General features: G+C 43.7%; 1 protein-coding gene across 1 annotated transcript in view; it reads left to right on the top strand.

Moving 5' to 3' along the window:
* The window catches only part of ABCA13 (ATP binding cassette subfamily A member 13), a 331,836-nt gene that overhangs the window by 124,684 nt on the left and 181,541 nt on the right, over positions 1-25,611 (top strand). The window contains exons 33-38 of the mRNA XM_063124168.1: positions 5,787-5,856; positions 7,098-7,232; positions 9,449-9,580; positions 15,668-15,714; positions 16,735-16,883; positions 21,918-22,136. Coding sequence (XP_062980238.1) covers positions 5,787-5,856; positions 7,098-7,232; positions 9,449-9,580; positions 15,668-15,714; positions 16,735-16,883; positions 21,918-22,136 — 752 coding nt within the window. The remainder of the gene's footprint in view (positions 1-5,786; positions 5,857-7,097; positions 7,233-9,448; positions 9,581-15,667; positions 15,715-16,734; positions 16,884-21,917; positions 22,137-25,611) is intronic.

The following is a 25,611-nucleotide window of genomic DNA, read 5'->3' as shown; positions in this document are numbered from 1 at the left end:
GCAGACACTTTCTCCTCCCCATCTTGGCGCATAGGGGCAGGAAGGCTTAAAACTGTGATCCCTTTGTGCCTCCTCCCTGCCCAGCCCTGATCAGCTGGGCAGGGAGGAGAGGCATGTGATTTAAATGGGGAAGATGCCATACAGGGATGACTCCCCCCCCCACATGTGCCTTCTTCCCCAAATGCTGTTTAGCACGCGGATGGGAGTGCGAACGCGATCTCCTGGCGTGCAAGGAGATCCATTCCCATGCGTCGCCTCTGCTGTTTAAATCATGCTCCAGCCAGCCCATCATCAAACAGCCATTTGGCAGGCTGGCGGGAGCATGATTACGCTGGGGAAGTGCGCACACCACAATGGGGCTTCTTGCATGCTGTCCTCCATGGCAAAATCCTGGCAGAAGCAGTGGCACAATGCCGGGTAGGTGGGTTTTTGGTGCTGGCAGTTTGGGCACCTGTCGAGAGCCACACGGAAGGCCTCTCAGGGCCACCAGTTACCCATGCATGGATGACATGGATGCACATCAAGAGCGTTTTTCAAAGAAAGGTAGGGGTGAGTGAAGGTTTGTTTATTCCATTGTTTATAGTGTGGTCCGACGTATACTGGAATTTGAAAAACAAAACGTATGGCCAGTTTTTACTGGTTTGTCATTTTGCCTGATGCGTAGTCTCATATATGTCTTTCGATTTCACGTGCTCCCGTGCATGGTTTACCTTTATCTGTTAATGCAGAAGTAAGTCCCATTGAGTTCAGTGGATCTTATGCCCAGGTAACTGGGAATACAGTTGCAGCAATACGTTTTAGAAATAAATAAAAATGGAGAAATAAATAAAAATGTGGGAGGTTTTTTGTTTTTGTGTTTTTACTGTTATTATTATTTATTTATTTATTTATTTATTTATTTATTTATTTATTTATTTATATAGCACCATCAATGTACATGGTGCTGTACAGAGTAAAACAGTAAATAGCAAGACTCTGCCGCATAGGCTTACAATCTAATAAAGTCATAGTAAAACAATAAGGAGGGGAAGAGAATGCCAACAGGCACAGGGTAGGGTAAGCAGGCACAGGGTAGGGTAAAACTAACTGGAGTTGTTATGGCAGGTTACTGTTTATTCGTTTTGTAATAATGTAGTTTTAAACTCTTTTGTAAGCCCCCCTGGGAATGCTGATTGGCCATTGAAGGGCAGAATATAAATTTTAGAAGTGCGCGTGTGTGTGTGTGCCCCCTCCCACTCACAGAGTACCATTGGTGTCCTTCAGAGCAGGGGTGGGTAGAAGTTTGATCTCTGGATTTTTGGACTAATTCCCAGAAGCCCCTGCCATCAAGGCCAATTTGTCAGGAAGGCTGGGACCGTTTCTACATGAGGCATTTATCATGCACTCATGATTGACATCGTCAATGTCCAGTGCCTCTCCCATCATTTTTAAAGCTTTATTCCACCATTTTATAAATCACTGAAAATGCAGTCATAAATATAAACCCCCCATCAAAGAGGTGGTGTACTTTGGAATTGTGCAATATTGCAGTGCCATCTATTGGCTGTATAAATGAAACATATGGAACTTGCTCACAAAGAAAGTGGGGGAAGTGTATGTATTGTGCTGATTATAATCCCGCAAAGTTTCTGGTAGATGAAGACCCAGTAAGGGCATGGGGTTTTTGTTTCAATGTAGTGAAGCTCTGGGAGTTGCTTTCCCCACACTTCTGCCTTAGAGCTTGTTGAGCAGTTGCAGATGCTGCTAAAATCAGACTGAAATGGGCAAAACTTTCTTCGTTAAGTGCCATCAGTAGAGGCAAACAAAATGATAGGGGTTGCTTTCAGCAGAAATGGTTATATATAATTGATATTCATTTTTTTAAAAATAACTTTTTTGTATACACAATTTACTGATTTGAAATCAGCCCTTTTAAAGTGGTCTTTTGGAGAAAACATTGCAAATCTTATCAGGGTTTCCTCAATGAAAAACTTATTAATAGTGGGCCATTACTGATCTTCTTGCAGTGCGGAGGTTGATAAATAATGAGACGAGACATGTACAGTTGGGTTAAAACAGGGCCACATTTATTTAAGATCTGCAAAGGGGAAATCCTATAGGGTATCCAGTAGGGGTGTGCACGGACCCCCCGCTCCGCTTCACTTGCAGATCCGCCATTTTTCGGATCGGGCCGCTCCGCCCCGCCCCCGCTCCGCCCACTTCCGCTCCACTCCGCCCGGAGCTCCGGATCCGGATCCGGAGCTCCGTTTTCCCCCCCCATAGGCTTGCATTGAAAGCTAAAAAATTATACAACTTTTTTTCTGTTCAAGTTAGAAACCTCATGTTTGGCACCATGACACCTCATGGGGATATACACACGCACGCCAAGTTTCAAAGCAATCCCATCATCCCCTGATTTTTGGGGAATTTTTGAAAATCGGGCACCCCACACACAACATCCCTGCGAGGTGTGTTAAAAAACACGGGGAAAAGCCCGTTCAGATGAAGAAAGAGAAGTTTCCCAGAATCCCAAGTTACCTGTTTTGCCTATGCCCTCCTCCAACTTTGGGATCATCATGACCGGGAGCTGACTCTGCCCCTCAGCCCTTTGAAAAAGGTATTTTTCCCGACGATTTTTTAAAAACTTCTAGCCCGCGACCCGTACGATGCAGAAAGTTGAGAGTGGTCTCAAAATGACCCCCATCCACGACTCTCTGTGCACAAGAATTTTCAGAATGATAGCTTAAACCCCCCCCCAGTTATCCCCGATTCTTTCCCTCAATGCAATCCTATGGGCGAAAAGCCGGAAACGCAGTTTGAGCCGCGCGGTTGACCCGATTTTCACAAAAATATAGCCCGCGACCCGTACGATGCAGAGAGGTGAGAGTGGTCTCAAAATGACCCCCATCCACGACTCTCTGTGCACAAGAATTTTCAGAATGATAGCTTAAACCCCCCCCCCAGTTATCCCCGATTCTTTCCCTCAATGCAATCCTATGGGCGAAAAGCCGGAAACGCAGTTTGAGCCGCGCGGTTGACCCGATTTTCACAAAAATATAGCCCGTGACCCGTACGATGCAGAGAGGTGAGAGTGGTCTCAAAATGACCCCCATCCACGACTCTCTGTGCACAAGAATTTTCAGAATGATAGCTTCAAAAACAACGTAGTTATGCGCGATTATTTGCCGCAATGCAATCCTATGGCGAAATGTTTTCAAGATGGCGACCGGAGCGCTCTGCCTGAACTCGGAGCTCCGAAAAATGGCCGCTTCTCTTCGCCTTGCTTCTAGGGGGTCTGCGGTCCGCTCCTACTCCGCCTCTGGGTAAGGCGGAGCAGGCCAATCCGCTACTGCTTCTACGCTCCTAATCGGAGCGGAGCACATCCCTAGTATCCAGTATGTTTACAGGCTCTTCTAAGTTGGGTGAGCCATTCATGGCCCGTGGGTTGGCGCTGAACCATTCGCCTTCCCCGTGGGCCTGCCCCTTGTGGGGTAGGGAGACCTTCCAGTGTCACCCCCAACTTAGGCCGCAGGGCTCTGAGCGGGTGAGGGTTGGCCTCAAAGGTAAGCCTTATCTCCCAGCTAGGCTGCAAGGCTCAAAGCTGGGAGCCTCAGATCTTACCAGTCACCCTAACAGTGCCTATGAATGCTCACCATTCCCAAATCCAGCTCTGTATGCCCGTACCTAGCCGCCAATTAGCAAATGTGACCAAATTAAGAACCAGACAAAACAACTTATTTAAACTCCCTAGCGGTCTTGCAGTGTGGAGTAGGCGAAAAAACTCATGGACAATTCAGAACATGAGTAAAACATTCCTACTCAGCCCCCTAATGGCAACCAGCGAGCTCACAGTGTGGGCCACTACTGATCTCCTGCATTGTGGAATTAAATGGGAAGATGTATTTATTTATTACTTTCATTTCTCTCTGAGAGGTTCACAAAAATTGAAACCCTAAAAATAAAACATGATGAAAAATAATAGAAACCCTTTAAAACTTTATAACAGAATAAAACCAAAGTGTGTGGCAGGATCTATACCACTACTTTAGAATAGATTATAATGATATTGACAACTGTCGGGCCCCATGACATGTTCCATATACTGTTTTCAAACTGCTTTCAACGTGTTATATCCTGCTTGGTGTAGATCTGGCTTATGTCTCATGCCTCTCACCCAAAATGGCCTAAATGGTGAACTGACTGCATACCCTAAAACATGCCCCAGCATCCCCAGTAGCACACAAAGGGTTTCATGGGAGGCAATCAATCTGGAAAGTATTACTTGACAGTTTTGAAAAATGCGCAGTCCTATGTATGTTTAGCCATGGCTGGCCAGTAAATGCGGGGAGTTGGAGGACTTTTTTTCTGTCTAAAGATGCCTAGAATTGCACCTTAAAAATGACATGTTGCTTTTACTTATATGTATGACTGGAACGTGACTTTTTCCCCTTTGTACAACAACAACAACAACAACAACAATAGACCATTCCAACAAAAGTTACATACAAAAAGACTGAACGTACAGTTAGCTATTAAAAAGACAAGTAATCATAAAGGATCTAAAAGAAATGGCCAAGTTCAAAAACTTGGCCGCTTGCTTGGTGATTGATTTGTCTGAGTTCCAAAGTAATAGGGACATTAAGAATTCTTTTCCTGAGTGACCAGGAAAAGATTGTAAAATGGGGTTCAGAAGATCATTCCTAGCCCCTTGATAAAATCTACAGAACAGTAACATGTGTGATATGTGACTTGTAGTCAGTGCAACATCATGCATACTGAAATAATAAAAAAGATGGTGAAACTCTTATTATGAGTAGACTTTGGAATTATATCCATTCTATTGCAAAGGGGAAATTATTTGGAAACTATTCAAGGGTAGAGAGTGAAGGAAGAAGCATTGATTTGGCACCAACGGTGTTTCTTCTCCCAAATAGGAACACAATGGTTGAGGCAAACTGCAACATACAACATTCCATAGAGTAAATTTAGCAATGTCTAGACAAGGACTGTTTCTTCCAAAACCTCCACTCAAAGGATTGTGCGCAATGCTCGCCGGTAGGACATGCACAAGATGTCCCCAGTAAAACATTGCCCACTGAATTTATTTCTGAGGAAAAAAATTAAAATTAATGGTTGGTAAGGTTGGTTTTAAAAATGCATCTGTCCTGTTATGAATGTATGCTTCCCATTTGGCATATGTCTCAGTATTTGACCAGTATTCTTTAAAACACACACACACACACACACACACACACACACACACACACACAAAACACACCCCTCCATCATGGCTACTGGTCCCTCCACCCCCAATTCTAAAAATATTTGATCTCTCTGGAACTCCACCACATTCTGCACTTTAATATCTTGCCCTTTTTTTGATAAAGCACAGGTCCCTTTTCAATTTCCTTATGAAATAATGAAAAGTTGCTTAGCACTGGCATACTTTGTCCAGTTCAGGGTATCCGTGCGTCCCTTATGCCCTGTGAGAAAATAAGTTACTTTCTAGACTTCTCTAGTCTTATGCATTGTATAGCTATAGAGTGTGATAGATTTATATTTCTCTCAATAAGGCTAACACTCTTTCAGGAATTGATTGATCCAACCCCATGATCTGGCAGGAATATTTCTGTAAAAAAGAGAGTAAAACATTTGTTTTGGGCAGGTTTCCAAAAAAGGTAATCACGACTTGGTCATAGTAATGGACAGTTGCAATATTTTCTTCTTTTCCCCCCATGTGAAGGCACAATCATTTTGTTTTTAACGTAGTATTAATTAAAACTCCCATTTATTTTCCTTCCCTGCAGTGCTTTCTTTCTACAACTGCCTTTGGGCATGGAGTGTTTTTCCTTACATTATTTGAAGGACAAGAAATAGGTAAGATTGTTTGTTACAAAAAGCACTCTCTGGGCACAGCTGTCTGTCTGGGACGCCTAATAGGTATGAATGATATCTATGTAGTCGTTTCTATTTATACCCCACTGGAGTTTGGAGCAGCTTTTATATGATTTCTGGATTATTATTTTAATGCAGGCAGTGCTCAGGATCAGGTCCTTCTAGTTTCAACAATTGAACCTTATTATGTGCATTGATAGCATTTTGGGGGCAATACTATGGACATTATCCAACACTGCACAGCAGCAGGCTAGTGGTAAGAGATAAAAGACTAGGATGCTAAAATACTGGGAAAATAAAAGATCTTTGCCTGGTGCTGAAAGGAGTACAGTGTAGGTGCCAAGCGAGTCTCTCTAGGGAGCTCATTCCACAGCTGAGGTGCCACAGCAGAAAAGGCCCTTTACCTGTTAAACACGCACCTCACTTCCTTTGGCATAGTGAGCCCCTGAGCCTCCTTTTCTAAACCAGGAAATGTGAGTCATAGTGATACCTTTAGTTCTGCACTCACACTGAAAGATGTTGACCCCGTTCCCTAATCCTTATCCCTACCTAACCAAGGTGGGTCTGGGACATTCTGTTATGTCCAGGTTTGTCTCCAGTTCTTTATGGTATAAAGAACTGGAGGCAAACAGTTGAGTGTGGGGCATACGATGCCATGGCCTGCAACACTCTAGAGGCATCCACAGAACTACTATGACATTCTTAGCTCCCTCTACACTTTTGGTAACCAATGGAGAAACCTGTGTGAGAAACCAAGTCACCCCAAAAGGGAGCCGGGGCCAGATGGAATCTGAACACCATGCTGAGCTGCTTCACCAAGGAGGAACCACATACAGGTGCCATATGTTGGGAATACTGCAACGAGGTAGAAGGTGCTGACTGTGTAGGCTTTTCCCACCCAACTGGCATTGGCACTGAAAGGGGAATGCTGATCGCATAGGAAGGGCCAAATCCCACAAGATCAGCTGTATTCATTGGATTGCACCACAGGACAGTAAGACCTATGCATTCGGCGAAGGTTTTTCTTTTAGGTGTGCTTAAATCCCATTGTAAGCAACAAGACTCTAGCATTTAGTGGAGCAATTTACTGGCAGTTACTTTGTTGGGAATTAGGTACACCTTATTTACTCAGTATTGTACGTTGCAGCGTTGATACTTGGCACTGAAATATTTATGAGCAAACTGCCTTGCACAGATTTAGCATTTGCCTTTCTTGTTGGCAGGAATTCATTGGCGCAACTTATACCAGCCCTTGGCACAAGGAGCATCTATGACTTTTGGATGGGCATGTTGGATGATTCTTTTTGACTCCATCCTTTATTTTATAGCTGGATGGTATTTCAGCAATATAATTCCCGGTAAGATCAGTGAGTCAACCCCCCCCCACCTTCTGCTTCATCCTTCCATTTCTTTCTTAACATTTAATAGCATCTAGCTCAGCCTTCCTCAACCTGGGGCGCTCCAGATGTGTTGGACTACAACTCCCAGAATGCCCCAGGCTGGGGCATTCTGGGAGATGCAGTCCAACACATCTGGAGCACCCCAGGTTGAGGAAGGCTGATCTAGCTAGACAGGTTTTCTCTCCATTTCCCAATAATTTATTTACGATGGTGTTGGTGGAATAATTAAATCCTTGATCTGCTGAGCGAAAAACATCCGTTGACAGGACTTATTCCATCTCGAGTGCTCTGCTGTGTTAATGTGAGGATACTCTGCTTTATTTGTCTTTCCAAGTCATGCCATATTGAAAAGGCGCTCAATAGAGGGCTACCGTATGCTATGTAATTGGGGAATTGAACCTCTTTCAGCCTGAGGGCCAAATTCAATTTCGGAGAACCTCTCAGGAGCTGCATGCCAGTGGTGGGTGTGGCTAGAGGCAAAGGGGTAGGGACCAAAATACAAAACAAATCCCAGGGCATTGTAGCTTATAGCTCTTACTGCCATTAACTAAGCCTTTAAAATGGTTAAAATGTGCAAAACTAGGAAACCACCGAATAATCGGTGGTCATGTCAAAGGCATGGGGTCAGAGGAAAGGGGACATAGCCATGTGGAGAACACTGGTGGGCCAGATTAGGGTCCTAGGTGAGTTGGATTTTGCCTGCAGGCCTGAGGTTTTGCACCCCTGCTAAATAATTTACACAAGAGTTTGCAGTTAAATGTAAAGTAAATATAAAGAGCCACTGTGGTGTAGTTGCTAAAGTGTTGGACTGGGAGTCAGGAGATCTGGGTTCTAGTCCCCACTCAGCCATGGAAACCCACTGGGTGACTCTGGGCCAGTCATAGGCCTTAGCTAGACCTCAGGTTTATCCCGGGATCGTCCCGGGGTCGTCCCTGCCTGCTCTCGGGATCCCCTGTGTGTCATTTACATGAACAGGGATGGCCCCAGGATGTTCCTGGGATAAACCTTAGGTCTAGCTAAGGCCCTAGACTCTCAGCCAACCTACCTCACAGGGTTGTTGTTGTGAGGATAACATGGAGAAGAGGATGATGATTACGTACTCCGCCTTGGGTTCCTTGGGGGGAAAAATGTGAGATATAAATGTAATAAATAAATAAATAAATAAATAAATAAATAAATAAATAAATAAATGGGTTTCCTTTCAGCCAGACCCCTCTAATAATATTGAAGTAGGAGTAATGGATTGTTGTTTTGCAAAGTATCTCTCTCCTTAGACTCTTGCCCCAACTGAGCAAAAGTAATTTCTGTGTGTACAAACCATGGTTAAGTATGTCCCACTTTTTAGGACTTTTAAAAAGTTGCTTCCCCCAATTCCTTTTGCCCCATTTTAATAAACAATAACTAAGAGGCTTGTGGCAGCTTAAAGAATAAGAAATTTATTATGGTATGAGCTTTTTTGAGCTACAGACCACTTCATAAGATGACGAAGTGGTCTGCAGCCCACAAAAGCTTATACCATAATAAATTTGATGATGGTGTTATTAAAAAAAAAAAAAGCAGAACTAGCCATGTTGGTCCCTGGGCAATCCCTTTATTAGGATTAATCAAAACTCTACAAAAATGTGCAAGCATTCAAGTTCTCCAGAACTTTTCACCAAGCTAGATGGTAGAAAAAGCAGGGGTGGGTGGAAGAAACAGAACTGTTATGTTGAATTACATGGTTGGGGATGGAATTGTAAACCATTAGATCAGAGGGAAATGAAATCCAGAAAGTACAGACAGTGATAATTACATTATTAACAATAGCCATTGATAAGTTGTTGCTGATAACACAGACATCCTAGCATTAGTAAACTAATCAATACAGGGGTGGGCAACATGTGCCCCTCGAGATGTTATTGGATTGCAACTCCCATCATCCCTCAACATTGGCTATGTTGGCTAGGGTTGATGGGAGTTGCAGTCAAACAGATCTGGTAGGCCGCAAGTTGCCCACTCCTCAATTAACACATGTAGTGCGATAAGAAAATATATATCCTGATTGAAGCCACAGATTATAGAATTGAACCTCTTAATGAGAGAAGCTGCATGCAGCTATAAATGTTACATGTACTTTACATTTGTCCTAAAATGTACACACAAATATTTGTTTTCGTTCTTGTATTTCATTCTAGGAAGGCTTGGATTAAGACGGTCATGGTGCTTTCCTCTTTCACTCTCTTATTGGAAGAATGTGTGTGGTATTAGAAGCAAAAAGCGAACGTATCTAAGTCCTGCTATGTTTTTCTTCAATGAAAACTTCCAGGGTGGGTCAAGTAAAGCATTTTTTGACATTTTTTTCTTTTGCTCTATGCTTTCCTGTTCTAACAGTAAAGCATCTTCCTCTTCTTTGTAGCTACTTCTGTAGTTATAAGTTGTTGTTTTTTAAAGGTGGGACTTAACCTGCAGACACTTTTGGAGGATACTGATTATCTAGACCCATTTCAATCTGGGTTTACGACCTAGTTATGGGACTGAATCAGCCTTGGTCGCCCTGATGGATGACCTTTATCGAGAGAGGGACAGGGGGAATGCAACCCTGTTAATCCTGCTCGATCTCTCATTTAGTTTTGATACCATCGACCATGGTATCCTCCTGGATCAACTCCGTGGGATGGGCATCGGAGGCACTGTGTTACAGTGGTTCCACTCCTACCTATGGGGTCATTTTCAGAGAGTAGCATTGGGTGACCAGTCCTCGGCCCCTTGGCAATTGAGCTATGGAGTGCTGCAGGGCACCATCTTGTCCCCAATGTTATTTAACGTCTATGTGAAGCCGTTGGGAGCGGTCATTAGGGGATTTGGAGCTAAATGCCATCAATACGCTGATGACACGCAGCTCTATCTCCCTGTGACAACTGAATCAGGTGAGGCTGTGAAGGTCTGGAACCAGTGCCTAGACTCAGTAATGGGCTGGATGAGGGCCAATAAACTGAGACTGAATCCTGGCAAGACGGAAGCCCTGTGGGTGGGTGGTTCCCAAGTCTGGGAGACAGGCTCATTGCCTGTTCTGGATGGGGGTTGCACTGCCTCTGAAAGAACAGGTTCATAGTTTGGGGGTACTCTTAGACCCATTTCTGTCGTTGGAGGCTCAAGTAGCCACCACGGCTCAGAGTGCCTTTTACCATCTTCAGTTGGTTCGCCAACTATGGCATCTCCTGGACAGGGATAGCTTGGCCACGGTGGTACAGGCATTGGTAACCTCAAGATTGGATTACTGCAATGTGCTGTATGTGGGGCTGCCCTTGAAGCTGCTCCGGAAGCTGGAGCTAGTGCAGAATACTGCAGCTTGGCTGTTGTCTAGAGCTGCCCCTTTCCAGCATGTAACTCCTCTGCTGAGGGAACTGCACTGGCTGCCTATTCGCTACCGAGCCAGGTTTAAGATTCTTGTACTTGTGTACAAAGCCCTAAACAACTTGGGACCAGGATACCTGAGAGAGCGCCTTCTCCCTTACCAACCTGCCCGGTCACTGAGGTCATCCGAGGGTCTGCTCCTGGTGGTTCCACATAGATCCATCCTCCGATTGGAATCCACCAGGGGAAGAGCCTTCAGTGTGGTGGCTCCCCTCCTGTGGAATTCCCTGCCTCTGGAGTTCAGGCAGACTCCAACCTTGTACTCCTTTCGGCGCCTCCTGAAGACATCTTTATTCCAAGAAGCCTTTCCTTAATATGCAGCCTTGAATCTCAGTTTTTGCTTCTTTTAAATTTAGCTTTAACTGTTTTATTCTGTTTTTATTTTTATTTTATCTTGTACACCGTTCCAAAATTTTTCAATGGGGAGCAGTATATAAATATTCTAAATAAATAAATAAATAAATAACCTGCACAGTATTGTGTGTTAGGGATATGCATTGGATTTGGATGGTTCTGTTGCTTCCTGGGGCAAAGTTGTTCCAGAATGAGACTTCATTGGCAGCTTGTATTTCGGAGATGCATAGACATGGGCATCGGTAGAATCACTTTCAAATGTCATTGACCAAAGTGTAGAGCCCCTTGGTATTCTGAGGAGCTGAAGATTATGAAATGACTGGGTCAACAATTGGAGCACAAGTGCTGGAAAAACTGGAATATGAGCGAGCGCAAATGGGAACTCATTCTCAAACATACTTTGTGATAATGATGGCAGTGAAGAAATCTTATTCTTTTTAATACTATTTTTACTGATTTTCAAGTAAGGACAAATACAATAAACACACAGAGTAAAAGAAAACACTCAACAACAATACGAATGTTCCCACAGCACCACTATAAAAAAGCATGGGTGTTCATATCTTCAATAAGCACTTAGTAAATATAGAAATCTTAACCAAGTCTATACTTTCTTGTACAGAAAAAGATGCAGGTTAAGTTAGAACCTCTGACCAAAAGGATTCCTGAGTCATTGGAGGTCTAGGTTCGCCAGGATTCGTATTAATAAATGAGAAAAAGTCCAACCAGTTTTCTAAAAATGTGTCTGATGTTATTTCCCCTCTTGCTAACCTGCTATGTTTAGTCAACTTATTTAAAGCTAGTTTCCAAATCTTATCAAACCAGCATTGATGGTCAAAAGGTCTGTCGCTTTTCCAGAAGTGGGCAATTTCCCACCTGGTTGCAACCAGCAAGTGGGTGACCAAGGCTTTGGGAATAACGTTTCTATTGGCATCCCTAAAAATAGAAAGTAGAGCCAGTGCTGGATCAGTTTTCACTTCAACATGAATAATGTTTGTAATGGTTTGGAAAACCCTTGACCAAAACGTTTTGACCTGTTGACATTCCCACCAAAAATGGATATAAGTGCCAGGAACTGAGCATCTACTTAATGCCAGCCAACAGAGCTATTTTGAGTGGTGAAGGGCCTGTTTAGTGTAGGTCCTCCGAGAATGGAAAGGACCCTCAAAGGTTAACTGTAAGCAATTTGTGATGCATTTCGCAGATAAAATTACTCACACCTTGGGGGAATCCGCACGTCGTACCGAGACCGCTTCTAAGTGACCCCAGTGCGACGTGAAAGTGATCGTGTAACTTGCCTTTGGAAGAGCCGCCACCACCACCACCCACAGACCTCCTCGCCGGCTGGGACGGAGAGCTCGGGGGAAGAAGGCAGGGTGGAGAGCTTCTTCCACTCTCCACCCCGCCTTCTTCAGACGAGCTCTCCTCGCCGGCCGGCGAGGAGATCTGTGGGTGGTGGCAGCGGCGGCAGCAAGGACGCCGGCTCTTCTGCTCTTCCAAAGGCAAGTTACACGATCGCTTTCACGTCGCACTGGGGTCGCTTAGATGCGGTCTCGGTACAACGTGCGGATTCCCCCCTAGGCCAACTTGGATGCAACATTTTTAATGGAGTCTGAGATGGATGCGGCTAGGACACTGTCTGCTCCCACTGTTATGGATACTTTTCAGCTTGCACATCCTAATATTATAGACAAGCTTCTTGGAGGACTGAGGTGTACCACCTGTGTTTTAGATTCTTGCCCATCATGGCTTTTAAATTGTGCCAGTGCATGGTTGGGAGTATTGATTTCAGGAATAGTAAATGCTTTGCTGAGAGAAGGAATGGTGTCTACCGTCCATAAGGGGTCTGTGATCAGCCCCCTCCTGAAATAATTATGTAGATTCTCTGATCTATGAAATGTAGCTTTATATTTTGGGGCAAAGTTCTGCAGTGAGTGGTGGCTTCTCAAATCCAGGTAGCCTTGAAGGAGAAAGAGTGTGTGGGGTAGTAGTTAGAGTGTTGGACTGCTCTGGGTTCTAGTCCCTAATTGTCCGTGAATCTCACTGGCTAACTTTGGGCCAGTCCCTGTCTCTAAACCTAACTTATCTCATACTGTTATGAGGATAAAATGGAGAGGTGGAGGACCATGTAAGCTGCCTTGCATTGATTGCAAGAGGAAAGAAAAAGGTAGGACATAAATGTAATAAAAGATAAATAATAATAAATAAAATACTGATTATTGGGATCCATTCCATTCCAGGTTCTGGGCTGGCTTGGGTACGGAACAGCATTGGTCTTGGTAGTTGAGTTATGCTAAGGAATGGACAGGATGAGTTAGCTCTCCTGGACCTCTCAATGGCTTTTGATATGGTCCGTGGTCCATATCACCTAACTGGATTAGCTTTAGGGGGCATGGTGGGGCTGGATGGTCTCAGAAATGTCTGCTCTACCCAATGGCCTTTGGCCTGTAGGTTACCACATGGCTCCATCTTGTCCAGGATGCTATTTATCATCTGCACGAAACTGCTGCGGGAAATCGTCTGGAGGTTTGGGCTGTAGTATCACCGGTATGTGGATGACATGCAGCACTGGATTTTAGCTGAACAACGGCATATATATATATATATATATATATATATATATATATATATATATGGACCAGAGTTCAAGATAATAAAACAAAAACTAGGACAGGTTTTTTTGCGGGGGTAGTTGGGAACTACTTGAATTCAGTGTGTCCTTTAAAAACAAAAACAAACAAACCCACGACTATATCCTGAAAGTTCTTTTCTCTATTGTTTAAATACTCATCTTTTCTGATTCTTTTTCCTGCACTAACCTCTAATAGCATTTCTTTTATCATTTTTCCCGTGCTGCCGATCAGTTCATAGACCTATTTCCCTCCCTCCCAGTTTTTTGGTTTTGTTTCTGTACTTGGCTGCTTACTTGCTCTTTCTATGTTTCTCAGCTTAGAATTAGATTCCCCCTTTCCTAGCATAACACAGCTTTCCCATATATATTTTCATTAAATGTCTGTGGACAAAGGAAGACACGCTGCCCACCTCCGCTCTTGTGCGATATGAGTCCCCTGTAATAAGATGAAACTCAATTTCCCTTAAAAACGGCTTACTCATTTGTAGAAGGGGTCAGGGGTTCAAGCCATCCATCCAGGAGCCTTTTATGTTGTTATTGCTGTACCTGTGCAAAGCAAACTTCAAAAGCCTCCGGAGATCTACTGCCTGCATGTAAAAAAAAATCCATGAATTAAATGACATCTTTGCTGATGGATTCAAACTCGGATTCTAAAGAATATCACTTCCTGAAACAATTTGTTCATCCTCTTCCTTCAGCTTTGATTTATCGGCTGGGGGATAACTCCTCTAAGCTCTCAAGTTTGCCGCAGCACCCTGGTTGCCTTTGGGCAGAGAGTGCAATTCATAAATATTATAAGTAAAACTAATAAACTCCTCTTTTGGCAGGAGGAAATAAGGCCCTTGACCATTTCAGTGATAGCAGGATCAGATGCCCTCTTTTTCACACCAGTTTTGTGTGCTGCAATAGAAAACCTAGCACAATTTCTATTAGCAACTGGTAGGAGTTTACAATGTAGTCCTTTACGTGTCTAATCAGAAGTAAGTCCCATTGAATTCAGGGGAATTTACTTCCAGGTAAGTGTGCATCAGATTGATTGCAATCTTCATTGTCTGTAAGAAAGTTAGAAGAGGAAGGATGATAGAGACAAAGGGGAAGGGAACGTCATGCTCTCCCCAAACAAAAGGAAGGAAGTTAAAAAGCCCCAAATTGGTTTCCATAGATCTAACCTAGCACTGCAATGTTGTTGCCCAGAGGCGGTCCCTGTCTCTTTAAGGGTTAAGAACATAACATAAGAAGAGCCATCCTGGATCAGACCAAGGGTCCATCTCATCCATCACTCCATTCACACAGTGGCCAACCAGCTGTCAACCACGGACCCACAAGCAGGACACGGTGCCAACAGCACTCACCCATATTCCACAGCAACTGGTGTATACAGGCTTATTGCCTCTGATCCTGGAGTTCTAAGATGGCAGGGATATGATGAGGACTCATCCTGCTCCTCCACCAGTCCCTGTGCCTCACTGTCTACAGTGGCAAGCCAAACACTTGCTTTCCTCCATTAGTAGTAGAACAGGAATGTAGGCACTGAATGAGGTGGTAGAGTGGGGCGGAGGCAGTGGTACAGCCAGGAAATTTTAGACCCAGGACTTAATGATCTTACAGGTAAGCCCCTTTAAATGGCCATCTTATATTACTTCAGTTGTGAAGGACACAACTAACCTTTTTCTCCCCCGCCCTGCACCTCCCTCTCATTCCTTGCGTTATATCTGCTTTTATGGTTTTCAATTATTATTTTTGGAGCACTCCTGTTTGCTCTGTATGAGGAGAGTTAGAGAACTTCAAAAATAAATCCAACACTGAGATCCTCAGGATTGTAACAACTGAACTGCTTTATCCCTTTCACTCAGTGGCAGCTGGTGCCCACTAGGACTTCTGGGGCAGAGTCACCATAGGCACAGCCGACGAGATCTGGTGTTCTACACTTAAATGATGCACGGTGATTAACTGAACTAAAGAATACTGTCTGTAAGGACTGGGCCCAGCACCTCTGCAGGTGCACCCCAAGAAGACATGGGAACCGATTTGGAGTCAGACAGGGAGGGGGAGGAGAAAGGTGCTGTTGAAGAACCAAGTTGGCTGGAGCAGGGGAACATGGGATCACTGAGAATACCAGGGAAACAGGAGGATCCCCAGCTGCAGTTTATTCATTTGTGTAGTAGCTAACCCAGTGAAACTGTGGGAATGAGACCTGAGAGCGAGACTTCTCACAAGAAGGGAGGAGCAGTTGAAAAGTGACTCTCTGGAAAGATCTACCTTGTGGGTGGGACTAGGTTTAGCCTCCTCGGGTTGGGAAAGGATGGCTGTGGGGGCCACTGGCAGTCTCCTTGCAACTCTCTTTCATGGTGCTGTGTCCCGAGACAGTTAATTGCAGCTTATATAGGTCTTTATTAAGCAAAGCGGGCTGGTGACATTTGCTCCTGATTTCGGCATATGGATTATGTCTGTAACCTAAGGCAATGCTGATATGTTTTCAGTCTGCATAATAAAAGTGTTTGACTAGAAGTACGCCTTGTGTAACTACAAATGACGCCAGGCACTAGGCACTTGACACTGTCCTGCCTTGGTTCAGAAAGGTTGGGTGACCTTCTGAAAGGTGTTTAGCCTCCACCATCCTTTACAGCCACCCTGATCCTCCAGTTATTCATCCTGGTCCATGAATGAGGAGTATGGCCCCAGTAAAACACAATCATGAAAAAGTGAGAAAATGGTGTTTGGGACAGTGCCCTTGGTTCTGTGCTGGGAGAAAGGTGTGTGGCCACCACCAACCTGTTCCAGCCACCCCAATCCTCCCTGCGCCATTTCATACAGTATTTTCTGTTTTTTTCATTGCTATGATTTCTTCAAGTATCCATGCCTATTTGACAATCATGAATGGGTCTGCAGTCACCATCTATTATTATAACTTTAATCCTTCATTTTATAACGTTGTACTTCTTAATCTTCATTTTATATAGTGCTTTACAGATCCTACATTCATCGTAAGACGTTTTTACCCTCTGTTGTTTCTCTCCAAATCCTTATATTTCCACTGTTTCAGGTTCCCTTTCAAAGGAGCAGAAAAGGTATAGCAAAGAGGAAACCCCAGTAGGTGTTATGCTGATGTCACTTACTAAGGAATACAGTGAGAACAACAAGATTGCTGTTAAAGATCTCAGCCTTGCTTTCTACAAAGATCAGATCACAGCAATCCTGGGTCCAAATGGAGCTGGAAAGACAACAGTCCTGTATGTTTGTTCATTGTTTTGCAACAGGGTGCTAGCTTTCCAGATTAGCTTTCTGGGTGTGATTTGTGTGTTGGGAAACAAGACCCCCTCATCTTTTTATTTAACTCATTGGTATTCCACACTTTCTGCAAAGATATCATGGAGACATATCTTTTTCAGAGATCTTTGCAGGGAATTTTTAGAACTATTGACCCATGAAGAAGGCCCATATATATGATACAGGGCTGAAATGCATTGGGCTACTTCAAGGAAATCAACATATATAGAGAGCTACATCACACAAGTGGTTTAACGCACTCTTGCCATGTCTGGTATCTGGTATTGCAGTGCGGGAGTCACATGACATCGTCCTGTCCTGTACCCATCTCACCTCTTTTCCTCCATTTTGTGTATTATTTTGGTATGGGGAAAGTCTGGATTACTTTCCCAAGTGGATTTAATGTGCCCTTAAGCCTCTGTGTATCGTTGTCCTCCCACTTTTTCCTTTGTTGGGGGCGTGTGCTTTGAATGGAATCTTGTTGATGAAAGGGGCCTGCCGTGTTGAACGAATAGACTTGTGTTTAGTCCGTTGAATGGACTTTTTACTGCAATAACCACACCCGCATTGCCTGCAGAAATGGGGCCCAGCCAATGAAATGTTAATTCAGTAAAGCGCTAGTCAACAAAACCAGAGCAAGGGGGGGTGGGAAAAGGAGCTCATGTCCCTGAGGACCCCAGCAGATCTCTAGTTTTATGTATTGGAGATGCACAGCTGTGCATTATCAAAGTAAAGGAAAACAGATCCTCCACAAATGCAAACAGGTGGAATTTTGCATTGCTGAAGTATCAGGGGAATGGTTTAAGGGGAAAAAAATCAAGAAATTCCTAAAAATCAAGGCATGAACAGATCAGATTGAAACTTGGCATGGCTAAAGCCCTCCTTAAGAGCTATCACCCTGCCAAGTTCCATCTCTTTATCTGTAAAGAGCGCCATTTTTTTTGAAGATGAGCGCCATTATTATTATTTTTTTGAAGATAGTGCCCAGTTCCCTGCTCCTTGCAGTTACTTGCGAGGAGCCGGGATGAAACCAGGATGGCTGCCCACATGGGATGATCCTGAGACCATGGGAAAAGTCAGGATTAAAGCTGACCCGGTTATCCCAGGGCATGGGAGGGATCATCCCTCTCATGCCCCTGGGATCCCTTGTGCATCATGTGGATGCACAGGGATGATCCTGGGGCAATCCCCGGGATATCGCCCTGTCTAGACATGCCCTTAGCATGTTTTATTTATTATTACAGATATATCGATTCATCTGATAGTTATTACATCTTTGCAATAGCAATCTTTTTTCTTTCTTTTTTATTTACACCCACGTACAACAATTACACAAAATTAGAAGGCAAGCTCAGAGGTGATAGATTAATCAGTATGAGTCAAGACATATTTGAAGGAACGTGACTGGTAGCAATTTCGGGAAAGATAGATTCCCATTAAAATATGCAAAGAAAACCTCTTTTCTTGGAAACTTCTTTTTCTAGCATTCTTGTGCACAGCTACGCAGAGCAAGTAACTTAGTTTTCAGGCACACAGACTTTGCACCTCAGGGATATGACGATAGGAACAGTGAGCAGCCATAGCAAAAAATAAAAATCCCTCTCAGACACATTTTTTTAAAAAGGTAGTTTCATTAAAAAGTTAATAACTTTTCTGATTTTTGTGTTGCTGAAATATTAAAACATTCTTTTCTTTTCCACCCTTGATTCTGTTTCTCCCGAGGTACATAAATTACTAATAAGAATGAGCTGGATACTAGATTTATTCTGCTTGATTAACAGTACTTCTGGCTACAGGAATTTAGCTGCCTAATGGGAATTGCACCACTGATCCAACCCTAACGTATGAAGGCACTTTAGGCTGAAGAAAACACTGGCTGCCCAGTAAAATATTTTATTTTATTGTGAAAGACTTTTCCTGAACTTGGAAAACTGGGTCTATTTTTTGGGGTGGGTGGGGCAAAGTGTACTAGAAATGCATTAGTGTCAGCATGCATTAAGAAAAAAGTTCATATAGGTCAGTGTTTCTCAGACTTTTAGAACTCTGCCGCCGAAATCGATTTTAACTTCAGGATCCCAAAACTCCCACGCTATCTGTTTCATGGGTGCTTTCATGGAATCCTTGCATCTAGTCAGGTACTGCCTACAGCTGCATTTCAAGGAGGGAGACTTTGCCCACTGCCAGATTCTTGCTTTCTCTACAAATGTGTATCTCACTTCAAATGTTTGACGCCAGGGCTTTATTGCCTCTTCATAAGAAAAGACGATGGTAGCTAAGCTCAGGAAGAAGACTAGCATATGCCTTAGCTTCACCTTCCACCAAGGAATCTCTCTCTCTCTGTCTCCCCCCTCCCCACCTCTCTCTCTCACACAAACACGTGAGTACACATTCTGGTTATCTGGCACCTGGTTATCCATAATTCTGTTCCATTTCCTCATTGATCTACAATCTTTCTTAAATTAATCTCGGAATATGTACTCAAAATTAAATGCATACTTTATTATGTTTGTAAATATGCATTTTCTCTCAGAATACCGATATATTTTTAAACTGCGGAGAACCGTGTTGTAACATTTGGAGAGGTGTGAAATCCCGTGGATAGCCAAGTTCCAATGACCTTGGTTTAGCATTTTGAGCTAAACGTTATGGCTTAGCATGTCATGTGAGCCATAACTTAGTGTGTCATGTGAATCATTCCTAACCATGGTGCAAAAGAGTTAGTGGCCTAACCATGGTTTAGTGTGTTGTCTGAACAGGCCCAATCTGCACACAGAGATCGGGGAATCAACCAGGTTTGAGCTCATTGAGGTTCTCCGAGTTTCACCTTGCTCCTGTTTTTGATTATGATATGTGTTTCTTTTCATTCGAATGGGAAAAGTGCACATTTCAGACTAAATATGCACAGATTAAAGCTTTAAAATGCACACATTTTTATTAAAAAAAACAACCACACATTTTTTAAACACAAGTTTCAAAACATGTGAGCTTGTCCCGCCCAAAATGCACTTGCATTTGAATAGATGTTTGCAGGTACGAACTGAACAAATTTGAGTAAAAAAATGAAGCAAAGTAAATTATCCTACATCCGTAGCTGCGCAAAGAAGTGTGGATGGGCTCCTTTTGTGCAGGAACTCACACTTTCTCGGACATTTGGGAGCATAGAACGAGTCTTTTTGATCAGGTTCTGGTTTGTGTCTGGCTGATGGTTTTAAATTGTTTTAGATATATGTTGTCGTGTGTGCTATGTGTTTTATATCCTTACATTAATGATTTTATATTATATATAACGTATTTTAATGGCTTTTTAATTTTTGTGAACCTCCCAGAGAGCTTTGGCTATGGGGTGGTATAGAAATATAATCAATGAAATAAAAGACTGAATTTCTCCAGTACCCCTAGTTGTAACTGTCATCTGAAAAACTAGGTCATACAGTTTCCAAGTGAAGCCCTTTTTTCCCCACCAAATATGAATACGTTTAAATTGGGCTTCACAGCATATCCGTGCAGTTCATTATTTTTTCAGTGAAAGGTGACATTTTGGGGGCATGGCACGGAATACTCTCGAAAAGAGCAGTGACCTCTTACGAGAAAAACCAAACAAACTTTTGCAGTGAAATCATGATCGCTTCTCTTTTTGAAAAGTACTCACCAAGAGAAGGGGAGGGGTGCGCTGGGCCTCAAGCCACGGACTGCCTCCTTTGAAATAGCAGTTGTCACTTTTTGCAGGTGGTAGATGCTTCTGTCTCCGTTTCTGTGCTCTGCACAAGGAATACTGAAACAAATATCCCTATTTTGCAAAAAAGGGACTCCTGTTTCAGCTCAGCCCTACTTTTAATTTTTATTTATTTATTTATTTTATTTTATTACATTTTTATACCGCCCAATAGCCGAAGCTCTCTGGGCGGTTCACAAAAAATAAAACCATCATCAAACCACCAACAGGTGAAAAGCACAAATACAAAATACAGTATAAAAAGCACAACCAGGATAAAACCACGCAGCAAAATTGATATAAGATTGAAATACAGAGTTAGTACAGTAAAATTTAAATTTAAGTTAAAATTAAGTGTTAAAATACTGAGAGAATAAAAAGGTCTTCAGTTGGCGATGAAAGGAGTACAGTGTAGGTGCCCGGCGGACCTCTCTGGGGAGCTCATTCCACAACCGGGGTGCCACAGCGGAGAAAGCCCTCCTCCTGGTAGGCTTATATAAAAGGATATATTTTATTTTATAGCTTACCCTCTTCCCAGATCTTAGAGTGGATAAGAATTCAAGCTTGGACTGAGGCTAAATTCCACAGACTTCAACTGTCACAGCAGTATCCAGTCCGTTGTACCTCAGCCTGAGGGATGATTTTTTTTTATTTTTTTTGGTTAACTCAGGAACTGCATTTGTTTGTTTGCTTGTTTTTGGCCAAGGCATTTGAACTAGAGATGGAGGAGAAATTTGTTTGGTGACATTTGAATGCAAATGTAATGAATTTTTTACTTCCAAACCACGATGTGAACCAAAACTCAGTTCATACTTTCCTGAATTTTACAATGTGATTCTCCAATAATAATAAAAAATACATACAAAAACATCTATGGTAGAGAATGTAATGGTTCAAATATGCAACTGGACAACCATCTGTCAGGGATGCTTTAGGGTGGATTCCTGCATTGAGCAGGGGGTTGGACTCGATGGCCTTGTAGGCCCCTTCCAACTCTACTATTCTATGATTCTATGCATCATATAAGGAAAACTGCTTGCAAAAATGTGCATATTAGGCAAAAACACATACATTAGGAGAAATGTGCAAAAAAAGGGTTAATGAATTATCATGTGAATTAAAACAAAAACCTCAAAGTCCAGGACAAACCAAATTTAAGATTGGGAAAAATGAGAAATGGGGAGATTTTGAAATTGTCGGATTTATCCATCTCTAATTGAAATGCTCCAACACAGCGCCAGCTTTTGGTGAGGTTATCCCTGATGATTTATTTTCTTTATTTCAGATCAATGCTGACAGGTCTATACCCTCCTAGCTCTGGTTCCATTATCGTCAATGGGAGGGATATGGAGACAGAACTTGCTGCCATTAGGACAGAGATGGGAGTATGCCCTCAATACGATGTGCTGTTTGACACCTTGAGCGTTCAGGAACATCTGCTTCTTTTTGGGTCTGTGAAGGCCCCTTTCTGGACGAAGAGGCAGTTGCATCAGCAAGTCAGTAGGTTGGTGATTGCTGCGAACCTTGTTGAAAAGCCATGCAATGCAGGTCCCCCTCCCCACCCCATGCTACCCAGTTCAATATTTAAATCCAGGGATGGGGGACCTGTGAGCCTCCAGATGTTGTTAGACTCCAACACCCACTGGCTCCTGCCAACACAGCCAATGGCCAGTGATAACGGGGGTTGTAGTCCAAGAACACCTGAAAGGCCATGAGTCTTCCACCTCTAGTTTAAGCCGTGGTTTCTCAAAGCCAGGCACTCCCTCAAAGTGAGAGTTCAAGGAGTCTGTTGTTTATATGGCCTTTACAAGCCCTGGCACTGTCCACCCACTTCTGTGCCAGAGGATTTGGGCATGGCTGCAGCTACCTGGCACTTATGGAATGCACTGGCCAACTGCAGGATAGTCCAGATCTGGAGATGAAGGCCAGAGGGACCAGCTGTAGATGCTGGAGAAGGAAGAGGAGGTACTGAAGCAAGGGCCAGAGAAGCCCTGGCAAGTGGTGTCTTGGCCCTGGAGGTTCAAGTGGACAGAGGCCTTGGGAGAGACCAGTGGGCTTTGATGGACATATCTACCCAGACAAACACCTGCCTCCTGTGACATCTTATGACCAACTATGAGGGAGTCCTCTGACATAGAGTTACTGCTGGCAACCCCAGATGTCACAGGGCCTCCAGCACAGCAGGACTCCTGGTTTGTGAGGGAGATGGGGAAACCTTACAGGTTAGGAGCGGATTGAATAATATTTAGGGAGACCATTTGAAAAGGAGGACAGGGCTCCTGGTCAGCCTAATAATATTGCTGAAGCTTGGTCCTCTCTCAGAACTGCAAACTGGACTGTACAGGTAGCTCTTTCATGGCTGCTCTCCCTCTGTTGTCTTTCTCATCCTCTCCATTATCCAAGAAACCATTAGCTTTCTTTTGCTGTTGCTGCTCACTCGACATCAGAGGTGGGCAACCCTTGGTCCTACAGATGTTGTTCAACTGCATCTCTCACCATCTCTCACTAATTGCTATGCTAGTTAGAGCACATGAAAGTTGTAGTCCAACAAAATTTGGAGATCTACAAGTTGCCAGCCTTGCTGTACATAGAGTTCTCTTCTCTTGGAAATCTGCCTGGACTTTTTGTCTTTGGTTAGGAAATGATTCAAAAGTTATCTTTTCTCTCTTGCATTTGCTACTTGAATATTATTCTACCATGTTGAGTTACTACCTTTCTCCTGGATTCTCTGCTATCTTCACTCTACTCATCCCTGAGCTTCACCTAGCAAATGTAAAGCTTTCTTTTCCCCCTTCTGTATTCCCTTCCCTTTTGTTTGATGTTTCGATGTGGGTTGTTAGCCTGTTGGCAAGGCTTTGTTCATCTTTTATTCACGTGCAGTGCCTAGTAGGTATTCTAAAAATATTAGCTGTTGACAGTGATAGGAAAGGAAGGCAGTGAAGATATTGCAGTGGAAGACAGGAAGTCTGAACAGGTCCCAGAGAAGGGGGTTCCTATCTCTTCACCTTTTCTTGAAGAAACAACAATGGTAGCATGGCAGTAGTAGCGCATGCCGTCATCCAAGCGCAGGTGCATGTAGCTGGTGGGTGCAGCTGGCTAGACAGGCCCTTCCTTGAGCAACTGCCACATTGTAACTGAATTTTTGAGAGAGAGAGAGGCCATAACTAGATGGGGCAATATCCCTGGGATCACCCCGGGATCGTCCCTGTACATTCACATAACACACAGGGGATCCTGGGAGCAGAGATGGATGATCCTTCCCTTTCCCTGGGATCTCACCCTACCCATCTAGCCTGCTTTTCCCACAGTCTCGGGCTGATCCTGAGACTGTGGAACGAATGTGTGGCCAGGCGTCATGGTTTGTCCAGGCTCCTCATGAGTAACTGCGAGGAGCCGGGAGCTGGGCACGGGGCACAGAACTCCTTAGGAGCTCTGTACCCATCAGGGGTGGGGTGGGAGGAGCAGGGAAATTTATTTATTTTTAAATAAACGTACAGTTTTGCGCATGAGCGCTCATGTGCTCCATCTCTCTTACAAAAACAAACAAAATGGCGGGCACAACATCCTTCCTGGACATCGTGCGTTGTGTGTAGATGAGGGCGATGATCTCACAATTATAAAATCGCAAAATCATTGCCCTCCAACCCCCTCATCTAGCTGATGCCAGAGAGAGAGAGAGAGCGCTTTTTTTCTAAAAAAACAAAACAAACAAAACAACAACAACACTGTTTGGTGGTAAATATGGTGCCCAGGCATGTACTGGAGTGAGTTTGTCCAGTGCACATCTACCACCATGCAATGTTTCAAAAAAAGAAGAGAGCACCCTTTCTTGTCTCAGTGCTATCTGGTAAATTGGAAGGAATGCCAAAACCACTCTGGACATGTTGATTTTCTCCTACCCTTTCCCCTGCTTATCAGGTGGCATCTGGAATGGGAAAGAGTTCTGCTGACTTCTTTTTCTTTTTTCCAACACACACACAACACCAACCAGTTCAGAAGCAGCAGGCATGCTGCTGCTCAGCAAAGCACCTGCAATCTAGCTGCAGCCACATGTGGCCACCAGCACCTTAGTGCCCCACGTGGGGCCCAGAGTCAATCTGGGAAAATGAAGTGGTGACAAGACATGGCTTCCACTGCAGTCGACTCAGCAGAAGCAGCTTGCCACCCACCCCTGAAGTGTTTCCCCTAACAAGTGGGATGTTACTTCCTGTCTCTGGATACAGAGCCGCAGACTTCTGCCTGGAGATCTGGGGCTAATGGGCCCCGTGTTTGTACTTATATCTACAGAGAGTTTTCCTCCAACAATTAAGGGTTTGTTTTCTTTTTCCAAAACATGCGATGTTTTTTTTCTTGAAAACCTGGGAATTAAAGAACACATCCTCTGCATGTATATTAGGCAAAAGGCTGCATTCAGTGTTAGAAGATTATCTGAAGCACAATGAAATGTGACAGGCAAGATGATAAGGAGTTCTGCACTCTATAAAAACCTTCCAAGAGAATTGTTGTGTTTGTCTGTAGCAAGAAGGCAGTGAGGCACCATAGAAACAAATGGGCTGGGAGTTGATTTAGATATAACTCACTCTGACATGTAGGCTGCCCGAAAGCCCTTACTCATGTTTTACCTGGCGAATGTAAAAACCTCCTTCAGTACATGCAGCTCCCAGAGCATGTAGTGTGTGCATACCAGTGCTGTGTGTCCCTTCTGGCAGCAGGGCTGGCAGGCAAAATTTCACAGGAATAAGTCCAACCTCTGTACAAGCTTCAGTTTGAGATATGCAACCTCCATGGAAAGCACAGAATGATCTACATCACACATTTACAAAGTAGTTGTTGCCGTCCAGCTCGTGATGATGCCCCGATCACAAGCAAGTTGCCCACCACAATTTTCTGTGATCACTTGCAACTCATAATTTCACAACTAGAACATTTCGGTCTTGGATGAGATCGGTCACGCAGGTGCTCTGAACAAGCGCAGAATG

Source organism: Elgaria multicarinata, chromosome 1, assembly GCF_023053635.1.
Source record: "Elgaria multicarinata webbii isolate HBS135686 ecotype San Diego chromosome 1, rElgMul1.1.pri, whole genome shotgun sequence".
In the NCBI taxonomy this organism is placed as follows: domain Eukaryota; kingdom Metazoa; phylum Chordata; class Lepidosauria; order Squamata; family Anguidae; genus Elgaria; species Elgaria multicarinata.
Note: the sequence above shows the minus strand (reverse complement) of the source record. Positions and strands in the feature narration are given on the sequence as shown.